Genomic DNA, 18,742 nt, shown 5'->3' with positions numbered 1-18,742 from the left:
TAATTTGTCCTGACTGGTTTTTTGGTTATCAACTTCAGGAGATTGTTGTCTGTTCCATTTAGTAGTCCATTGTCATTTTGGGGTATTAGAAATACTTTCCCATTCTGTAGCCTGTCCATTGAACATAAATCTTAATTTTTGTGTAATTAAATCCCTCAGTTTTTCTCCTTATGGTTTCTGGTTTTGGAATATTATTTAAGAAATCCTTTTCTACCCTTAGATCACAAAGAAGTCCCCACTATTTCCTTCTATTAGCTTTATAGTTTTACCTTTTATGTTTAAGCCTTTGTGGTATTTATAGTCCATTTTATGTAGTGTGAAATAGTCCTTATAACATTCATTTATTCAGCATATATTAATGGAGTGCCTACTGAGGGTAGGCACTCTTGAAAGTATATATTTGTATATATTTGTGAATAAATATCCCTGCTCTTGTGTAGCTTATGTTATTCTGCAACATAGGGCTCTATTGGGCCACCATTTGTTTTGCACTTTTAATTAGCACTCAGGATGAATTCCACAATTTTACACATAGCACCTGTTAAGGAGTAAGCTTTATTTGAAGAAAGAGAAGACCTCTTAGGCCAGCATCTGCAAGAAAAGAAAACAAAGGTTCTTCATCCTTTCATCGTCGCAAAAAGAAACCTGCTGGAGCCTAGGCAATCTGCTAGACTTGCATGGTCTATTCAGGTGGATAACCTTACCCTCTTATTGTTTGTCCTTACAGGACAAGTGTGAGAGCATCCTTAATAATGTTGGAAAAATCAGATCACTTTTGTACCAGGCAGTCTAGATGTCGGTGCCAGCTATTTACAGACTAAGTTTTCAGAAAACCAGCTACGCAGTAGTTAGAGATGTTGGGACCTGAAGAGAGTTATAGCCTTTTCTGAAGTGGGAAGGGAGACTATTAGTTTCCTAGTGCTACTGCAAATTTAGTGGCTTAAAAACACCAGCTTATTATCTTGCATTTATGGCAGTCAGAACTCTGAAATGGGTCTCTGTGGTCTAAAATTAGATGTTGGTAGGGCTGCATTTCTTCTAGAGCCTCTAAGGGAGAATCTGTTCTTTGTCTAGCTGTTAGAAGCTACGTGTGTTCCTTAGCTTATGGTGGCTTTCCTCCATCTTCAGAGCCAGTCAAGTCACAGCAGACCGGTCAAGTCCTCACATTGAATCACTGGCTCTCTCTTCTAGTTCCCTCTTCCACTTTTAAGGACCTTTGTGCTGTCATTTGGCCTACCTGATAATCCAGGATAATCTCTATATTTTAAGGTCAGTTGATTAGTAACCTTAATTCCATTTGCAACTTTAATTCCCCTTTGCCATGCAACTTATTTACAAGTTCTAGGTCATTATTCTGCCTACCACAGAGACCTCCATTCCTTGGGAAGTTGAGGTCCCTCCCTCTTCAAGAGGTAGGGGAAGTCCCTAGTCCAGACAAGCCAATTTAAGTTCCTTTGATCAGTTTGGACAATTTTGCACTTTGATAAAGATCCAAAAGGGGAAGAAAGACAGTAAATATCATAAATTAATGATATAGCTTGCTAAGGGGCAAGTGCTATGAAAAGAAAAAGAAGAGATATTACAGAACTCAATGGGGGTGGTCAGAGTAAATCTCATTGAGAAGATGAGACTTCAGAGAGGTAAGGGATTTAGCCAAGAGAGCATTTTGGGAAAGTAGGATCCAGGCAGACTAAACAGTGAGAGCAAAGCCCATAGGGCAGGACGATACAAGGACAAGCAAGGAGGCTAGTGTGGGAAAGGGAGTGATAATGAGGTAGGGATGGGGGGAGATCATGTAAGGCCTTTGTAAAGTCTTTGGCTTTTACTGTGACTGGCATATCAAAGAAGTGATCTAGCTTCAGTTTTAAAGAGGCTGTTGTATTGACTGAGAATAGACTGCAGAGGGGCAAGGGCAGGCACAGGGAATCCTGTTGGGAAACTGTTGCAATACTCCAGGTAAGAGAAGTTGGCGGCTCTTGTACTAGTGTATGCAATACAGAGCCTGTCTTAGAACAAACCTTGGTTTGGTCCCACCTGTAATAATGTGTACTTAGGTCCATACACCTAATGTGTGACATTATGGAGCCACAGGTGGTTTAGCCTCACTGACCTCTGGATAGTGTTCATATGAGGGTGGGCTCAAAACAGGATTACTCTATGTGAAGCATTTGATTGCAGTGCCTGATGCTCAGTAAATAATAGCTATTAATAGGAATGAATATTTGAATTCTTCATCTTGTCAAATCTTACAAGTGAGAAGGCAGAGTCCTTTGCAAATGTTGGAATACCAAATTTAGTGGAATATTCCTGGTAAGTCCAAGATATGCCATTTTTACATGTGGTAGTAAACTTAGAAAACTATTCTGAAGGTGCCGTGGACAAAGATAAATTCGTTGACCTGCGATAAGGTAGTTAGTAACAGAACCTGGAACTTACAGAATTAACACTTTGGAAATGGCCACAAAGAAATACCAATATATGCAATATATACATTACTTAGCATTTTAAAAATTATAATGCTTTTTTATCAATGGTCATTTAAAGCAGTAGGTAATAATTTTACATGAGATAATTAAAAACTGAAGTAGTAGTTTGTTTAAAATAAAACCACATCTGAAAAAATAAATCATTAAAAAATTTTAGTTTGTGTAATCAGGGCAATAATGTGCATATCTATTATTTGTTACTTTATTTTGCTGTTTTATAATATTGCAATTGCATTTATAAGAGATGTAATTTATAACACAGATCCTGGCCTTAATTAATATATTTATATGACTATCAGTGCAATGCTTTGCAGTAAATTCTGCTAATAAGACATAACTTTCAGCTGAGCAGTTATAGTTCATCTCCATGTTAAGCTTCAGGTTTAAATCTGTTACTGAGATTATGAGTTGCTTTAGTATAGTTTTCACTTGATTTTGAAGTAACTTGAATTAATTTATTGACTGAGGTTGGGCAAAAAATAGTCCAACAAATCCAATAGAATGATGAAGTTGTCATGTCAGGCTAATAAGCACCAGTTAAAATGTTTATAAATGTCATGGTGGATTTTCTTTTACATGTGAAGATTACTTCTCCCTCTTCTGCTTGCCCTATGATTTTATTTGAATTGGGAGTCTATTTGTATATCATTTTTGTTTATGCAGATAATTTCAAAATCTCTTAAAATTTAACTCTTGCAGGACTGGTCTTTTGAAATACTTCAACCATGACTAAAAGAGAAGCAGAGGAGCTGATAGAAATTGAGATTGATGGAACAGAGAAACCAGAGTGCACAGAAGAAAGGTTGGTGTTTTCTGAATTTTTTTTTTTTTTTTTTTTTTTCTGAGACAGGATGTCTCTGTTACTCTAGCTGTACCCGAGCTAAAGTACAGTGGTATCATCATAGCTCAACATAACCTCAGACTTCTGGGCTCAAGTGATCCTCCTTTCTCAGGCTCCTGAGTAGCTGAGACTACAGGCACATATCACTGTGCCTGGTTAGTTTTTGTATTCTTTGTAGAGACAGAGTTTTGCTATTTTGCTTAGGCTAGTCGGTTTTTAAATATTGTCAATATACCTAATTAAAATCAGGAATCAAGCCATAGTTCTTTTGGGCTTTTTTCTTAAATTCATCTCAGCATTTTAGGAGATAATGAATTGCTTTTTTGCCTCTGATTTAATGAGTTTATAGCTGAGAGGGAAAGACAGTTTTAAACTAAAGGTAGTAATAAGTGTAAGTAATAATGGTCAAGCAATCGATTGCAATAGTTTTTCCCTTAGGGGGCACTATTTGATTCTTTTTTTCCTTTCCTCAGTGCTCATTACTTTTATTTCAGAAAGAGTTTACTTCAACCTGAACTAGTATAATAAATATTTATAAGTAACTGCTACAAACTAGTAACTGACAGGAATATATGAATAAATGAGACACTCATCTGCCCTTATAGAGGCCACATTGTATTTGAGGAGACATACATTTGAGTAATTATTTGCACAGTACTAAGCATAAAGTGTAGTAAAAGGTGTTAATTCTTAGAATAATAATAGGATCTTTCTTATTTGAAAGGAGAGCCGTAGTAGTGAATTCAGAATCCAAGGAGAGAATATGGGTAGAAATGGAGATTTGGGGGTCAATAAGAAGGTTGAGAAAAGTAATAGCTAATCGTCCTTATTTTACTCTGTAAAGCAGGAGATAAGATAATACACTGAAAATAAAAAGAACTGGATAAAAAGAAAGTAATAGATAATCTCTATGAAGCCACAAAGTTTAGAACAACTACAGTGGGACTGGATAAGATAACTAAGGTTAAATTGGATACTGAGTGTTGACACTGCAGTTGAGATTTAAAACCTTAAGTTTCTAGCAGAGTTTTTTAACTTGTTTGATTATCCTACTTTTTCCAGTAGAAGAAAGAATAGAGAGAATGCATGTTTCTCTTGATTTATTCATGTATGTATACACACAAATATATGTATACACACAAATATATATATTTTGTATAACAAATTACCCCAAAACTTAGCAGATTAAAACACCCAACATCTATTATTGTCATAGTCGAGAACCTGGGATCAGCTTAGCTGGGTGGTTCTGGCTCAGGGTATTTCATAAGCTTGCAGTGAAGTTGTCAGCCTGGGCTACAGTTGTCTGAAGACATGACTGGGGCTAGCATATCTGCCTTCACGATCACTTTGAGACTATTGGCAGGGTGTCTCAGTTCTTCATCACATGGGGCTCTCTCTGGGGCTGTTCATGGCATGGTAGCTGGCTTCCCCGAAAACAAATGGTCTGAGAGACGTAGACTGCCAGTATGGAAACCAACAGTGTCTTTTAAAATAATATAATCTTAGAAGTGATATATCTTGTTTATCTTAGTCTTATGGTCACACAGTCCACACAATGTGGGACGGAACTGTATAAAAAGGTATGAATATTGGGAGAATCACTGGGAGCCTTCCTGGAGCCTGCCTCGCATGTATATATTTATTTTTTTATATACACACACACACACACACACACACACGCGCGCGCACACACACACACACGCGTGCGCGCGTGCACACACAAATAAATGTGGCCCACAAAGCCTACTGTCTGGCCTTTTGCAGATAATCTTGATAACAGGTCAGCAGTTACGTATTGACATATGTGAAGCTGGCAATAGCTGCTACACACCCATAGCAGATTGTTGCTGTGCAGGAATTTAGGCCCAGTGATGTGAAATCATCCACATTTTTTTCAAGAGAAACTGGTAATTCACATTGTCTTCCAAGTTTTAAATGATAGCATCAAAAAATTTTTAAAAATTTGTTTAGCAGATACAAAATAGGTCTTTAAAAATCTGTCTTAAAGCAACATCTGAATCTTAAGAATCATTGTTACAAGAAAAAAAAATAAAGTAAGCCTACTCTGCTATAGGTGAAGAATTTGGTATAAATGCATAGTTGAAATACCCAGTTTCTTCACCTTAACAAATAGCAGTAATATACCATTATTTTAAAATAAGCTTGTTTTTAATCATGTGTGATCTGTTTTATAAATTTTAAATGTTTTAGAAAAAATTAGAGCTATATACATTCATTGACTATCATGTATATATCTCACTATACGTGGAATTTATATGAAAATGGAACTTGACAAATTTTTAATACACACTGTTTTCAATAATTGCAAATGAAATTGAAATCATATTTAAATTAAACATGTTAGAAACTTAATTGTATTTCCCCAATTCAGCAAATATTACTTAGTGTCTATCCTCTGTTTGGCCCTATAGAAGGATTCACAAGAGATATATAGAATTACTTACCAAAGATTTTAACTCTTTTGAATTCAAAGTGTGAAATAACAATACAAAGGAGCCCTAAGAGAGTTTTGAAGAAGAATACAAATCATTTTGTTTTGTTTTTTTAAAAGAGACTGGGTCTTGCTCTGTCACCCAGGCTAGAGTGCAGTGGTACAATCATAGCTCATTGGGACCTTGAGCTCTTTGGCCTCAAACTGTCCTCCTGTCTCAGCCTCCCAAGTCACTGGGATTACAGGTGTGCTCCATCGTGCCTAACTAAATATTTTGTTTCTAAATGTGGAGCTGTGCTGATTATAACCAGTTGTGTTGAGATTAAATCCAAAGTATTTTATTTTATTTGTATTTTCATATGTTATTGTTTTACGTTTATTAAATTAAATTGTGTTTATGTTGGGAAGGGAAATTGACTAGTAGAGATAGTGCACAAACTTTGAGGAGATAATGTATTCTTTTTGGGCAAAAATTCTTCAAAATAACTTGAAAATATAATATAAATGCAAACATTTCCCCTTACATAATGTATATGCAATATTTATGTGTGTACACATACCCACATACATATGTTTGTACATAATGAAGCATATATTTTCAAGGATGCTTTAAATTTCAAGCTAGCATTTCTCTGTAAAATTCAGTGTTCAATTTAGCAACACTATTTGGTCATGAGCCTACCACAGTTATCTGTAGAAATGAATTTTCAAAGACCAAAAATGTGTTTTGATATTGTATTTTATTTTGAGCATATTGTTATTTTAATATCCAGGGTAAAAATGTAATTGATAACCCTTATGTCCTTCAACATTTAGCATTGTAGAACAAACCTATGCCCCAGCTGAATGTGTAAGCCAGGCCATAGACATCAATGAACCAATAGGCAATTTAAAGAAACTATTAGAACCAAGACTACACTGTTCCCTGGATGCTCATGAAATTTGCCTGCAAGATATCCAGGTAACTTTTTTTTTTTTTAAATTTGTATTTCATTATTTCATTCTGAATAGGAATGTTACTATATTTTGTTAGTATTTTATTCCTTTAGCTATAGCCTTTATCTCTTCTGTAAGTTGATTTGACCTGTATTACTGTAAAATTTAAGCATTTATAAATAAAAAATTTTTTCAGCAAAATTTCCTCCATTTAAAATTATATTTAAAAGATTGAATACTAAATCAAACATTTGGTTTTTGCTTTTACAAATAGAAAATGAGAAGTTTAAATAAATTGGAATATGAGCTTAAATGTAGAGTAGTGGGAAACACATTAACTTTGGAAGCTGAAGAAGTATAATTCTAGCTAGCTTTTAACTTCTGTGCGTCAGTTTCCTTATCTTTAAAAAGAGATCATTTGACTAATGATTTTTATATTGCCCTTTTATATTTATTTTCTCTGGCAGTAAATTTTGGATAAGAATTTAAATATCAACTGATATTTCTTGGAATTTATTGCAATAGAATTTTTACCCATGGCAGTATTATATGTTTGGAAAAATATTCACATTCATGTTTTATGGTACTCTTTCAAGAAAGGTAGTATTTTTATGTATAAAAGGTAGTATCCTAAATAGGATTGGTCAAATAGTTTCCCATGACCTTCCTTAAACATGAGTAAGTACTGAAGTATGAGTAAGTACTGAAGTTTTATATTTTTTATACTAACTTATACTAATGTATTATATATTGTTTCATCTTTGGGATTGTTTTATTTGTTTTATTCTTTACACCTCCCCCCCCGCCTTTATGATATGGCTGTTTCTGATATCATAGAACTTTTGCCTTAGATTTTTGAAAATTCAAATCATCATATGCTGCTACTATTTTAATAAGATTTTGTTGTACAGTAAGTTGAAATATTTTCATTTTTAATATTTTAGTTGCCATTTAACCATACTTTAATGTTTTCCTTTCAAAATAAATCTAGTAATTATTAGTGGTGAGGAGATAGAGCTCTCCTAAAACTAGGGAATGGAGGTAGGTATAGTAATGTAATTTTAGGGTTTAAGATCCTTAAATTCATCCTCTCACTGTTAAGTGAGAGGATGAATTAGCATAATCTTTTTGGAAGGTAGTTTGATGTTTAGTATTTGTTAATGTTAAATGTAAAATACCTAACATTTCCACCTCAGTGAATTGTTCTATAGATATCCTCACCTGGGTGGGCAAAGTTGTATGCATGAGGATGTTCATTCATGGTTTTGCAAAAACTAAAAACAACTCAAATATTCTAAAAACAGGATTCAATAAATAAATTTCATAGATTGAAATTCAGGATAGCCATTAAAAATTGGTGGACTGGAGCTATGTGGGCAGGATACATTGAGTAAAAAAAAATACTTGTAAAACACTTCTAAGTTATGTCACTTAATCCTCACATCAGTCTTTGAAATCAACATATTCTTAATCACATTCTGCAGGTGTGAAAACTAAGATTAAAGAGTAATTATTTAACAATAATTTGCCCAATGTGTATCTTACAAAAGGGTGCACTGGAATTTGACCAGGCTTATGTGACTCTAGAACTCTTTTCACTTGTTTGAGGCCAACTTTTTAAAGGTTTATTGTGAATAACTCAGTGTCACTGGACTTTACCTGATTTTACTCATATGTAAAATAAAGGGGAATCTTTTTTTTTTTTTTTTTTGTTGAGACAGAGTCTCACTTTGTTGCCCAGGCTAGAGTGAGTGCCGTGGCGTCAGCTTAGCTCACAGCAACCTCAGACTCCTCGGCTTAAGCGATCCTACTGCCTCAGCCTCCCGAGTAGCTGGGACTACAGGCATGCGCCACTATGCCCGGCTAATTTTTTTTCTATATAGATTTTTAGTTGTCCATATAATGTCTTTCTATTTTTAGTAGAGACGGGGTCTCGCTCAGGCTGGTCTCGAGCTCCTGACCTTGAGCAATCCACCCGCCTCGGCCTCCCAGAGTGCTAGGATTACAGGCGTGAGCCACCGCGCCCGGCCTAAAGGGGAATCTTGACTTGATCTCTTAGTCGTCTTTCAGCTCTGAAAGGTGGTCTTACTAATAAACTATTAATATCTAACACAAAGAGAAATAAACTCACAGAACATAATTGCCCCTTTGAAGAGGAAACTTATAACACAATTGCCCTTTGTTTAATTAAACACCTGTGGTCTAACTTGTTATCTCTAAGAGTTTCATTTTCTCAGCCTAAAAGAGCTCTGAGCAGACAGTAGGGGTGCGAGCTACCCACTTCAGTTCTCACCAGCACCTCTCTTATTTCCGGTGCTGTGCCCTCCTTTTCTTCAAAAAAAGGAGTAAAATAAACTCTGTGCTTCTTTCTATTCTAAGCTTTGAGAAATCTTTCTCACCTGCGTATGGACTTCACATTCCAGCAAGCTCTAACATTTGTTACTTCCCTTTATAATACCTGACTTATCCAAAATGAAAGTATGGCCTACAAAGTACCCAGCCTGTCATAGGTTCTCAATAAATATTAGTTGGATAAATGAAAATGTGTGTAATTCATAGTGTCACAGAATTCAGAGCTAGCTTTGGATCTAAGGGCATTATTGCATTATTCCCTATCCCTTTTCTTCTCAAAAAGGATATGAGGATGACAACTTCTGTTCTCCACGTCAGTTAGTGCAAAATGCTTGCTGCTGTGGTAATGCTTTTGTATTTTCAGAAGTATGCTGATGCAAAAGCTGATAGAACAACGGCTAAATTGCACTTTTTTGAAGCATATGCCACAAGGTCAAATACTGTGGCTGAGTTTTGTCCTATGTCAGTTCTTAGTAAACTAGCTATTGTATTCAGTACCTGAGAGCTTACTTCCACAGTACACCTGCCATAGCTTCTAGTGGGTAATACCAGTGTCTACTAGACAAGGAGAAAAAACTTGATGTTAGGAGAATTTTTAACAAAATGTCAAGCAAAGATTGTTACATTAAGAACTGAAACTGCCATGTTTAAACAATCTGTCTACAGAGTCACACAGTTTGTCTTATTCCTGTTCAAGTTAGACACATAGTCACTTAAGCCATGTGTTCGTACCATGACTACAGTTATCAGTTGAATTCTTGGGAATCAGAGTGGGACGAGTTTTGCACCTGAAGCTATAGGATATGCAGACACAGATATATATTATTCAAGATAATTATAATGGAACCTGTTTTTAAGCTGGTGACAGAAAGTGTCTCAAAGTCAGAATTAATTTTTATTATCAATTTGCTATTGTTTGAAATGCATTCATTGTAAGGATATTTGAAGGAAAAAAGCACTAATACTGAAATATGAGCTAGAATTATGATTAAAGATATTCATAACTAGGTCAAGAAGTAAGATCATAACTCCTTTAATTTTATTAACATTGTGATCAGATTTAGAGTAAACCCTGATCTTCAATATATAACATTGGTTACAAGGGTGATATGATAATATATTAACATATTTAGATAAATTGTCACCAGTAGTTAAACACTCTTGCTTATTCATGACAGACGTAGCATTATCTTCACTTTAAATTCATTTACCGAATAAATAATTGGCTTTGGCATTATTTAAGATCACAAACTAGACTCCAGAGCTAGAGAAGACTGCACTTAAAATAAATTTGGTGGTTTATGCTGTCCTTGATTACTACCTCAGTGATTAAAATATTTTAAATTTTGGCAAAAAATTAAATGATATGACAATTTGGGTAATTTGTTCTTATAATTTAATTAGTATGCTCAGTAATTAAGTCCTGTTTGGTACATCCATTTGTGCTAAGCCAGGGACAAGGACTTTAATGATTGAGCTAAAATAATTATATTCATTTTCTCCATGTTCATTTAGCTGGATCCAGAAAGAAGTTTATTTGACCAAGGAGTAAAGACAGATGGAACTGTACAGCTTAGTGTACAGGTAATTTCCTACCAAGGTAAGGAACTTTTATAAGTTTTTGGTGTATTAGATGGTTGTCTAAATTACTTAATGTGATTGTGTAGCCAAATACTTGTTCTTTTGGTTTAGTTGGTGTTTCTGACAGGGTGAAGCAGAGAGTATAACATATCTCACCCAGTTTAATCATAAAGGGATATATTATACAGTATTATATATAATAGATAATATACAGTAGTACACAGCAGAATCACAGAGAGGGCTAGAATAACAGATTCTAGCAGGCTTCCTAAGAATGCCTCAGCTACACTGCAGAACTGGACTGCAATGGAAGCTGCTGCCCTGCCACGATCTGGAAAATAACCACAGCTGGAAGCTACCACTGTAGCTGTCAGCTTGGAACCGATGCTGCCTTTACAGTGATATGCACTAGTCAAAAAATGGATGTCCTGTCTGCTTGGCCCCTCTTAACTCATTTTCAAATAGAAGGCTTATGCCAGTGATTCTGAGAGCCTAAATCACATCTGGAATCCTAGCTGCAAGGAAATCCAGTCTCTACAGTGTAGCACAGGGAGGAATGTGCAACAGATGTGGAATCACCTACTCAGCCGTATCAATCACAATATTTTACTAATAGGAAAAACTATTTTGAATAGATTGAACTTTAGTTTTTTTAAATGTGGCTTGTGATTTGTAACAAGAGTTTTAGAATGATTTAGTCTCTGAACATATTATATTACTCACAATTATGTTTCACAAACCAAAGTTTTGTTCAGATGCTGAAAATGGTGGTTATCCATTTCTGATCCCTAATTCTCCAAGATTGATTGTTGAGAATAGGAAAGAAATTTGTTGTTTTTATCTTTAAAAGCCTAGTGACCTCTTGGTACAAGTGTGTTTAAAAAGAGTTTACTTGAAACCATAAAAGTAGGAAATTTGTATGAAGGATTAGGGAATAGATCTTAAGAAAATATTTTTTTAAAATTCTGATTATTTTTATGTATATTTGAAAAAGTGATTATATCACCTAATGAATGATAGTACAATTTCTAATAATACTGGTTTTCACAGAAGATTGAAATTGAGCTTTACTTTTTCTTTCAAATGTGCTTTAAATTTTGATATAGATTGTAACAGATCTAGTAAGCAACAGTAAATATTTTATAACAATAGTTTCTTAGAGCTGTCATTTTAACATTAGTATATGAGATTATTTCATGAAGGGCTAGTTTATTCTATTTGGAATAGATAAATAATAGTATATCATAGAGAGTTGTGTAGACATTACTAAATAAAATAACTGCTTTTATGGCATAATTTCTTAGCTTAATGACAATTTCTGACTCCCTGGTTCAAATGTTTTAATTTTGAATGAAGAGACATTGAGGTAAATCATTTACCTCATCTTTATTTTTATTTTGTCGGTAGGAATTATAGTTCTTAACACCTTTATACTGTGATTTCAATATCTTTAGGATCTGAGTTTTTTCTCATTCAGTTGAAAGTGAAAATCAGAATTTAATGATATCATTAATTTAACAAACTTGGCATCATTTTTAACACATGTACTTAGTCCTTTAAAAAGAAAAGCTCAGTCAGTAAATAATTTTAATTTATCTAGAAGGATTTTTAAAATCCTGATTATGGGTAGCTACACATTTATACTCTTCCCTAGTCTAGTTTTTATTTTCTGTTCCATATTGGTAATTTTTATTTGTTTTTAAAATTTTATTGGGGTAAGACCTGGTACTTTTTTTTCTAGTGATGTTTGTAGGTAGGGTTTGTTGTGGGTGTGTTATTTTTTTAAAAAATTATTTTAGACTTCTAGAAAAGTTGCTAGTAGAATAATTTCTGGCTGTTCTTCACACCCAGGTTCCCCAAATGTTAATTTTTATTACATTTGCTTTATTCTAGCCCTACACATACATTATTTTTTGAACTGCTTAAGGATAAGTTGCAGACATGATCGCCTTCTATCCCTAAATATATCAGTGTACATATTTCCCTAAAAATGAGGATTCTTTATCCAATCACAGTACAATTACTAAAATCAGGAAATTAACATTGACACAAATCTGTTACTACAAAAGTTCCGTTGAAGTGTATTTATTCTTAACAGAGATCTGTTAAAGTCTCTGTACATAGTGCTAAAAATATTTTAAGAGGTAGTTTTTCTCTACTATTTCGGAACATATAAACTAAATTTTTTGGGGGTGGTGACTTTTGTGTTTTCATTTAGATTTATAATTTTTTTTTTCCACCGTTAAGGAATTGAGCCAAAGCTTAACATCCTTGAAATTGTTAAACCTGCGGACACCGTTGAAGTAGTTATTGATCCAGATGCCCACCATGCTGAATCAGAAGCACATCTTGTTGAGGAAACTCAAGTCATAACTCTTGATGGCACAAAGCACATCACAACCATTTCAGATGAAACCTCAGAACAAGTGACAAGATGGGCTGCTGCACTGGAAGGTTATAGGAAAGAACAAGAACGCCTTGGGATACCCTATGGTAATAAAATACGTAATTATATGTTAGGTAGAATAATGCGAATTAAGCTTGACATAGAAGACACTAGGGTAAGTTATATTCTATTTTGAATATAGAATTTTTAGGAAGAATGTTATTTTTCTGTATCCTCCCCTAGTCTCTCCAATTGTAACACACATTTAACCCCATATGATGGACAAATACTGTCCTGGTTGCTGAAAATACAAAGAAATATTTAAAAAAAAAAAAAAAAAGTCTGTTCTTAGGGTGTTCCAATATAATTGAAGAAAGTGAAGATAATTGCCATAAAAGATAACATGTTTTTAAGCCGTCAATAACTCATATAGAAGCAGCATGCTATTGGAATCTCAAAGGGATTATAATGGCCTGGGGGGAAATTGGGGAAGAGTTTATTATAGATAAGAAACTGTTGCAGAGAAGGATATTCCAGTTAGGAATTGTTATATGCAAAGCTTAGATGGGGGGGTACATATAAATAGAAGATTTAGTGGATGAGGAGTTACTTTGTAGCATTATAGAACTGTTTTTGATTGATGAAAGTAATAATTGAAAAAATGAATGTGGCAGTGGTATATGGCATAAGTTGGAACAGGTAGAGACTGGGTGAAGGGAACATAGGAGCATTTATTGTAGTCGTGTAGTTGTGACTAGATAAATATCTAGATTAGCCTAGACCAGGTGATTTCTTTAGGAGTAATAAGGAAGAAATGGATAAAAACAGTAATGGGGCCGGGCGCGGTGGCTCACGCCTGTAATCCTAGCACTCTGGGAGGCCGAGGCGGGTGGATCGCTCAAGGTCAGGAGTTCGAGACCAGCCTGAGCAAGAGTGAGACCCCGTCTCTACTAAAAAATAGAAAGAAATTATATGGACAACTAAAATACATATAGAAAAAATTAGCCGGGCATGGTGGCGCATGCCTGTAGTCCCAGCTACTCGGGAGGCTGAGGCAGTAGGATCGCTTAAGCCTAGGAGTTTGAGGTTGCTGTGAGCTAGGCTGACGCCACGGCACTCACTCTAGCCAGGGCAACAAAGTGACACTCTGTCTCAAAAAAAAAAAAATATTAAAAAAAAAAAAAAAACAGTAATGGGACTGAGCAGATTGACAGATTGTATGAGGGTAGGAGGGAAGATTCAAGTATTGTTCTGACTTCTCAAGCTTGATCTTGGTGACTCAGGCAACAACAATCTTGATAAAAATTGGTTGCATCTTCGTTACATGTTTAATGAACACTACCGTATGCCAGGCACTGTGTTAAATGCTGGGCTTATCGTGGTGCACATGGTGCAACTCGGCCTTTGAAAGCCGAGTTGGGATAGTAGGGAAGTCTGGTAGGGGAAAGCGTTTTCAAGGAGAAAGTTTTTCAAGGGAAAGTGTTAATAACACTTGATTTTGAAGTGAAAGTATATGTTCAACTAGAGGTAGCCAGAAAGTGATTTCAGATATACAGGTTTGGGCTGGAGATAAAGATGTTGTATGAGACTCATTCACACTGATTTTGTATTTGAAGCCATTAAAAGTCTATCTAGTCTCTGATGGAGAGTGAGAAATGGAAGAGAACACTATTTCTAGGCCTTGTAAACATTCAGGATTGGAGAAAAGGAAAGGAGACAAGAAATAGCCGAAGAGATAAAAGGAAAATAAGAACGGTATATAGCATCACTGAAATTGAGGGGAGAGTTTGGATGGTCAAGACACTGCTGAGAAAGTCAAAATAATGCTGAGTAGTATCTGTTAAATTTGGTGATAAGAAGATCTTTGGTAAATTTAGACAAAAGTAACTAGAATGGTGAGACAAAGCAGAATTGTAAGATACAGACATTTTAGAAATGGAGAAAATTGAATATAAACTTTTGGGGAGCAGATGAGGAAGAGTGCTGGGGTAACGTAAATAATATTGATGGTTCAAGAGTTGGTTGTGACCTGAGTGTATTTGTAGATGAAATGGTCTTGGCTTTGTTGAGTTGTTAACTGAAGCCTAACAATAGATAAAAGAACCCACTTGGAAGGATGAGATACAGCCATCCCTCAGAAATACAAGAGGAAAAAAGACAAGATGGTTGAAAGGATTAAGTTATTTATTTTTGACATGTGGAAGCTGGTGAGGATGGCATACTTGACCTTTGTCTTAGTTGGCAGTCATCTCTTGAGAGGAGAAATGCTGAGAAGGAAAGAGGAGAGCATAGAAAGTTTGAAACAATATTTTACGTAGTTTGCTATACTTTCAACAAGAACTCTTCAGCAGAATCTTCTGTGAAAAGCAGTTTATAAATGAATTATAGATAGCAAGATTATAAACTCTGACTCAGAGTTCTTACCAGGACTGTTATTTGCTTAAAATAAAGCTCTTTTGAAACACTTGAGATTTATTTAGGTATAGGATGACTTTAAAAATCATTGATGACTTTTTTACTATGAAATTGTTACCTACTATTAATAGAAAGTTTTAAAAACGTTTAATATTTTCTTAGGAAGCTGTTGTTTCAAGTTTCTATTTCTGTACCTATGGGTAGTTCTTTTGCTAATTTCTTAATTCTGTGCAAAATTTAAACATGGTTAACTGGTCATAGCTACTTTATGCTTCTCTCTACTATAGAATAAAATAAAACCTTTCCTTTTCCCATTTTGTTAATACTGTTGTATAACTTTTATTTAAATCGTTAGGCATTTTGCACCTTATGAGTATGTATGTATTTATGATTGTATGACCATGATTGCATTTATACAATTTTTAATTTTCCTAAGGTTCAGTATTGACTTATATTTTAGTGTATAGTATATGCTTTGTCCCATTTCCATTAATCTGTTTTGTGCCGTCATTCAGTTTTTCCCAAGATGCTCAAGTAGATCTGGATCGGGTCTTTTCTAGATCTACTATAGCACTGCCTTATTTTTTACTTATCTCTAGTGCTGAATCCCTGCTTTTCCTGGATCTCATATTTTCCTTTTTCTTGTGTTTTTAATTCTCTTCTTTACTCAATATTCTCTCATTCTCGTGTGTAGGTTCTCTAGAAAGGGTACCTAAGTAAATTTTTTTTCTTTTTTTGATCTTTACATATCTGAAAATGTTTTTATCATGCTCTCTCTTTGGTTGATAATTCAAGTATAGAATGTTAAGTTGAGAAATTATTTTTCCTCAAAATTTTGATGTCCTTGTTCCATTATGTTATAGCGTGAGATGTTCAGGGGCATTCTGATTCTAGTTCCTTTGTATATCCTGGTTTTGGGTTTGTTTTTTTTTTTCTTTCTGGAAGCTTTTGTGATCTTCTGTTCTGGAATTTATCTTGGTTTAGTGACAGTGTAGATCTTTTTCATTCATTGTAGATTTATGGTTTATAGTGCAGAATTTCCGTCTGCCCCTGCACTGTCTGTCCAGTATGGTAGCCACTGTTCACATGTGAGCACTTGAAATGTGCCTGGTCAGAATTGAGATGTGTTATAAGTATAAAATATCCCATATTTTAAAAAAGAATGTAAAACATTTTTAATTTTTTATGTTACATGTTGAAATAACATTTGGATGTATTAAGTTAAATGAAATATTAAGATGAATTTCACCTACTATTTTAATGTAGCTACTAGAAAATTTAAAATTACATAATGGTCTGCGTTATATTTCTGTTGGACAGTGCTGATTTAGACAATTGTAGTCTTCAGTAAGGACATTTTTCCTAAATTTGATGATTGTCTTCTGTTTCTGTGTTCTTTTTTCTGGAATTCCTGTGGAATCTCCTACGTTGATCTTCTATATCTTTTTTCTTTCCGATTTTTCATCACCTTGTCTGTTTGTACTACTTTTTGCCAGATTTTCTTGTCTTTATAGTGTAACCTACCTGATTTTTATTTTTAATTTGCAAGGGCTCTTTATTTTTGTTTGTTCCCTTCCATAACATTCTTTTTTTTTTATTTATGCAAAATTCCATTAGTGTTTCTTGATATATAATCGGTATGGAATTAATTCAGGCGTGTTATGTGAGGAACTACATTTATCCTGTTCCATGTCACCAACCCTTTTCCCGTGGATGAAGATGACTCCTACAGTGTATTTTCAATACTGTTAATGCTAGTATCTCACTATAGGTCATCAATATACATGAGCACGTTTTTAACCTCTGTATTTGTTCCCATGGTTCTGTTCGTTCTTATCCCAGAAACATAGCCTTTTATTTATTATAACTATTTTAGTATTGGTAATGCTTGTCTCTTTTAGTTACTCTTATACTGAAAGATTTTTCCGTTTTTTCTTTTTTCTTTTGATAGATTTAGGGGTACAAGTGGGTTTTGGTTGCATAGATGAATTGTATAGTGGCAAAGTCTGGGTTTTTAGTGTGGCCATCACCTGAACAGTGTACATTACACCCTATGGGTAGTTTTCTTCCCTCACGCCTCCCACCCTCACCCCTTCTGAGTCTCCAGTGTCCATGGTACCACTCAGTATGCCCCTGCACACCCATTGTTTAGCTCCTACTTACACATGAGAACACATGGTATTCCATTCCTGTATTACTTCACTTAGGATAATGGCCTCCAGTTCCATCCAAGTTGCTGCAAAAGACATTATTTCATTCATTTTTGCGACTGAATAATATACCATGGTGTATATATACACTTTCTTTATCCACTCCTCAGTTGTTGGGACACTTAGGTTAATTCCATATCTTTGCAATTGTGAATTGTGCTGCAAAAAACATACAGTTGCAGGTGTCTCTTTGCTATAACGACTTCCTTTCCTTTGAGTCCTTTCCACAGCATTCTGATTTTCCATTATATATATTGTGTTTCTCTTACTTCTTGAGTATGTTGATTATAGTGGGGTGTTTTTTTAGCTTTTAAAAATTTGTTATTGCATTATTTCTGCTGCTTCTGTATTCTGTTTTTCTGGGTTGGTTTGTTCAATGGTTTGTTTTTAGTCTCTCAAATATCTGGTTATTCTTGCCCATCTGTTCACATTTAAGAGTGAATAACTTTAATTAGTATGAAGTTCTGAAGGATTTGTTTACTATCCACTGGTAAAATGAGGTATTGGCCATTTCATTAAGAAATATTCAAATGTGTCACTGTGTGTAGATCTTTTTGTTGGGTTATTTCAACTCCTCTGGAGAATTGGCCAAACATGAGTAGAAGATTGGAGTGAGCTTTTGGGATTAATGTATATGTGAATGCTGTATTCTGGAAATGGATAGGGAGTCAGGGCGGGGAGGAGGTGGAGAGGGTCTCACTTTTTAATTTGTAGACTTTTATTACTGGGAATTGTTCTCCCAGTATTTGCTTCATGTCTCTCCCCATTTAAAGCTCCTGGTGTCCACTTGGGTGGGATGCTCCCATTTAACTGGCCCCCAATGATGAAGACGTCCTGGACGTTCTAACCACACCATATACTTTAAATCAGCCCCCTCATTTTCAGCTTTAAACCTGTCCTACTACCTGAAATCATTATGACCTGAGCAAATAAAGGGAGTTCTGCAGGCAGGAATTCTCTCACTTATTGGTATCCTCCTCGGCAGACATTTTAGATCATAGTTTCCCCTACTCTGATAAATTGATTACCACCCTGCTTATTGTCTTCAAAAAATTAGTTGAAATCTCCCATCTATGTCTG

General features: G+C 34.9%; 1 protein-coding gene across 2 annotated transcripts in view; it reads left to right on the top strand.

The window, feature by feature from the left end:
- GABPA (GA binding protein transcription factor subunit alpha) overlaps positions 1–18,742 on the top strand; it is a 34,638-nt gene that overhangs the window by 3,338 nt on the left and 12,558 nt on the right. For both annotated transcript variants that reach the window (XM_069472416.1, XM_069472415.1), the window contains exons 2-5: positions 3,186–3,288; positions 6,599–6,743; positions 10,586–10,670; positions 12,899–13,144. In XM_069472416.1, the coding sequence (XP_069328517.1) occupies positions 3,212–3,288; positions 6,599–6,743; positions 10,586–10,670; positions 12,899–13,144 (553 nt within the window). In that variant the 5' untranslated portion in view covers positions 3,186–3,211. The remainder of the gene's footprint in view (positions 1–3,185; positions 3,289–6,598; positions 6,744–10,585; positions 10,671–12,898; positions 13,145–18,742) is intronic.

Source organism: Eulemur rufifrons, chromosome 7 (genome assembly GCF_041146395.1).
Source record: "Eulemur rufifrons isolate Redbay chromosome 7, OSU_ERuf_1, whole genome shotgun sequence".
NCBI classification, from domain to species: Eukaryota; Metazoa; Chordata; class Mammalia; order Primates; family Lemuridae; genus Eulemur; species Eulemur rufifrons.
The sequence above is the reverse complement of the archived record's forward strand: the minus strand, read 5'-3'. Positions and strand labels throughout refer to the sequence as shown.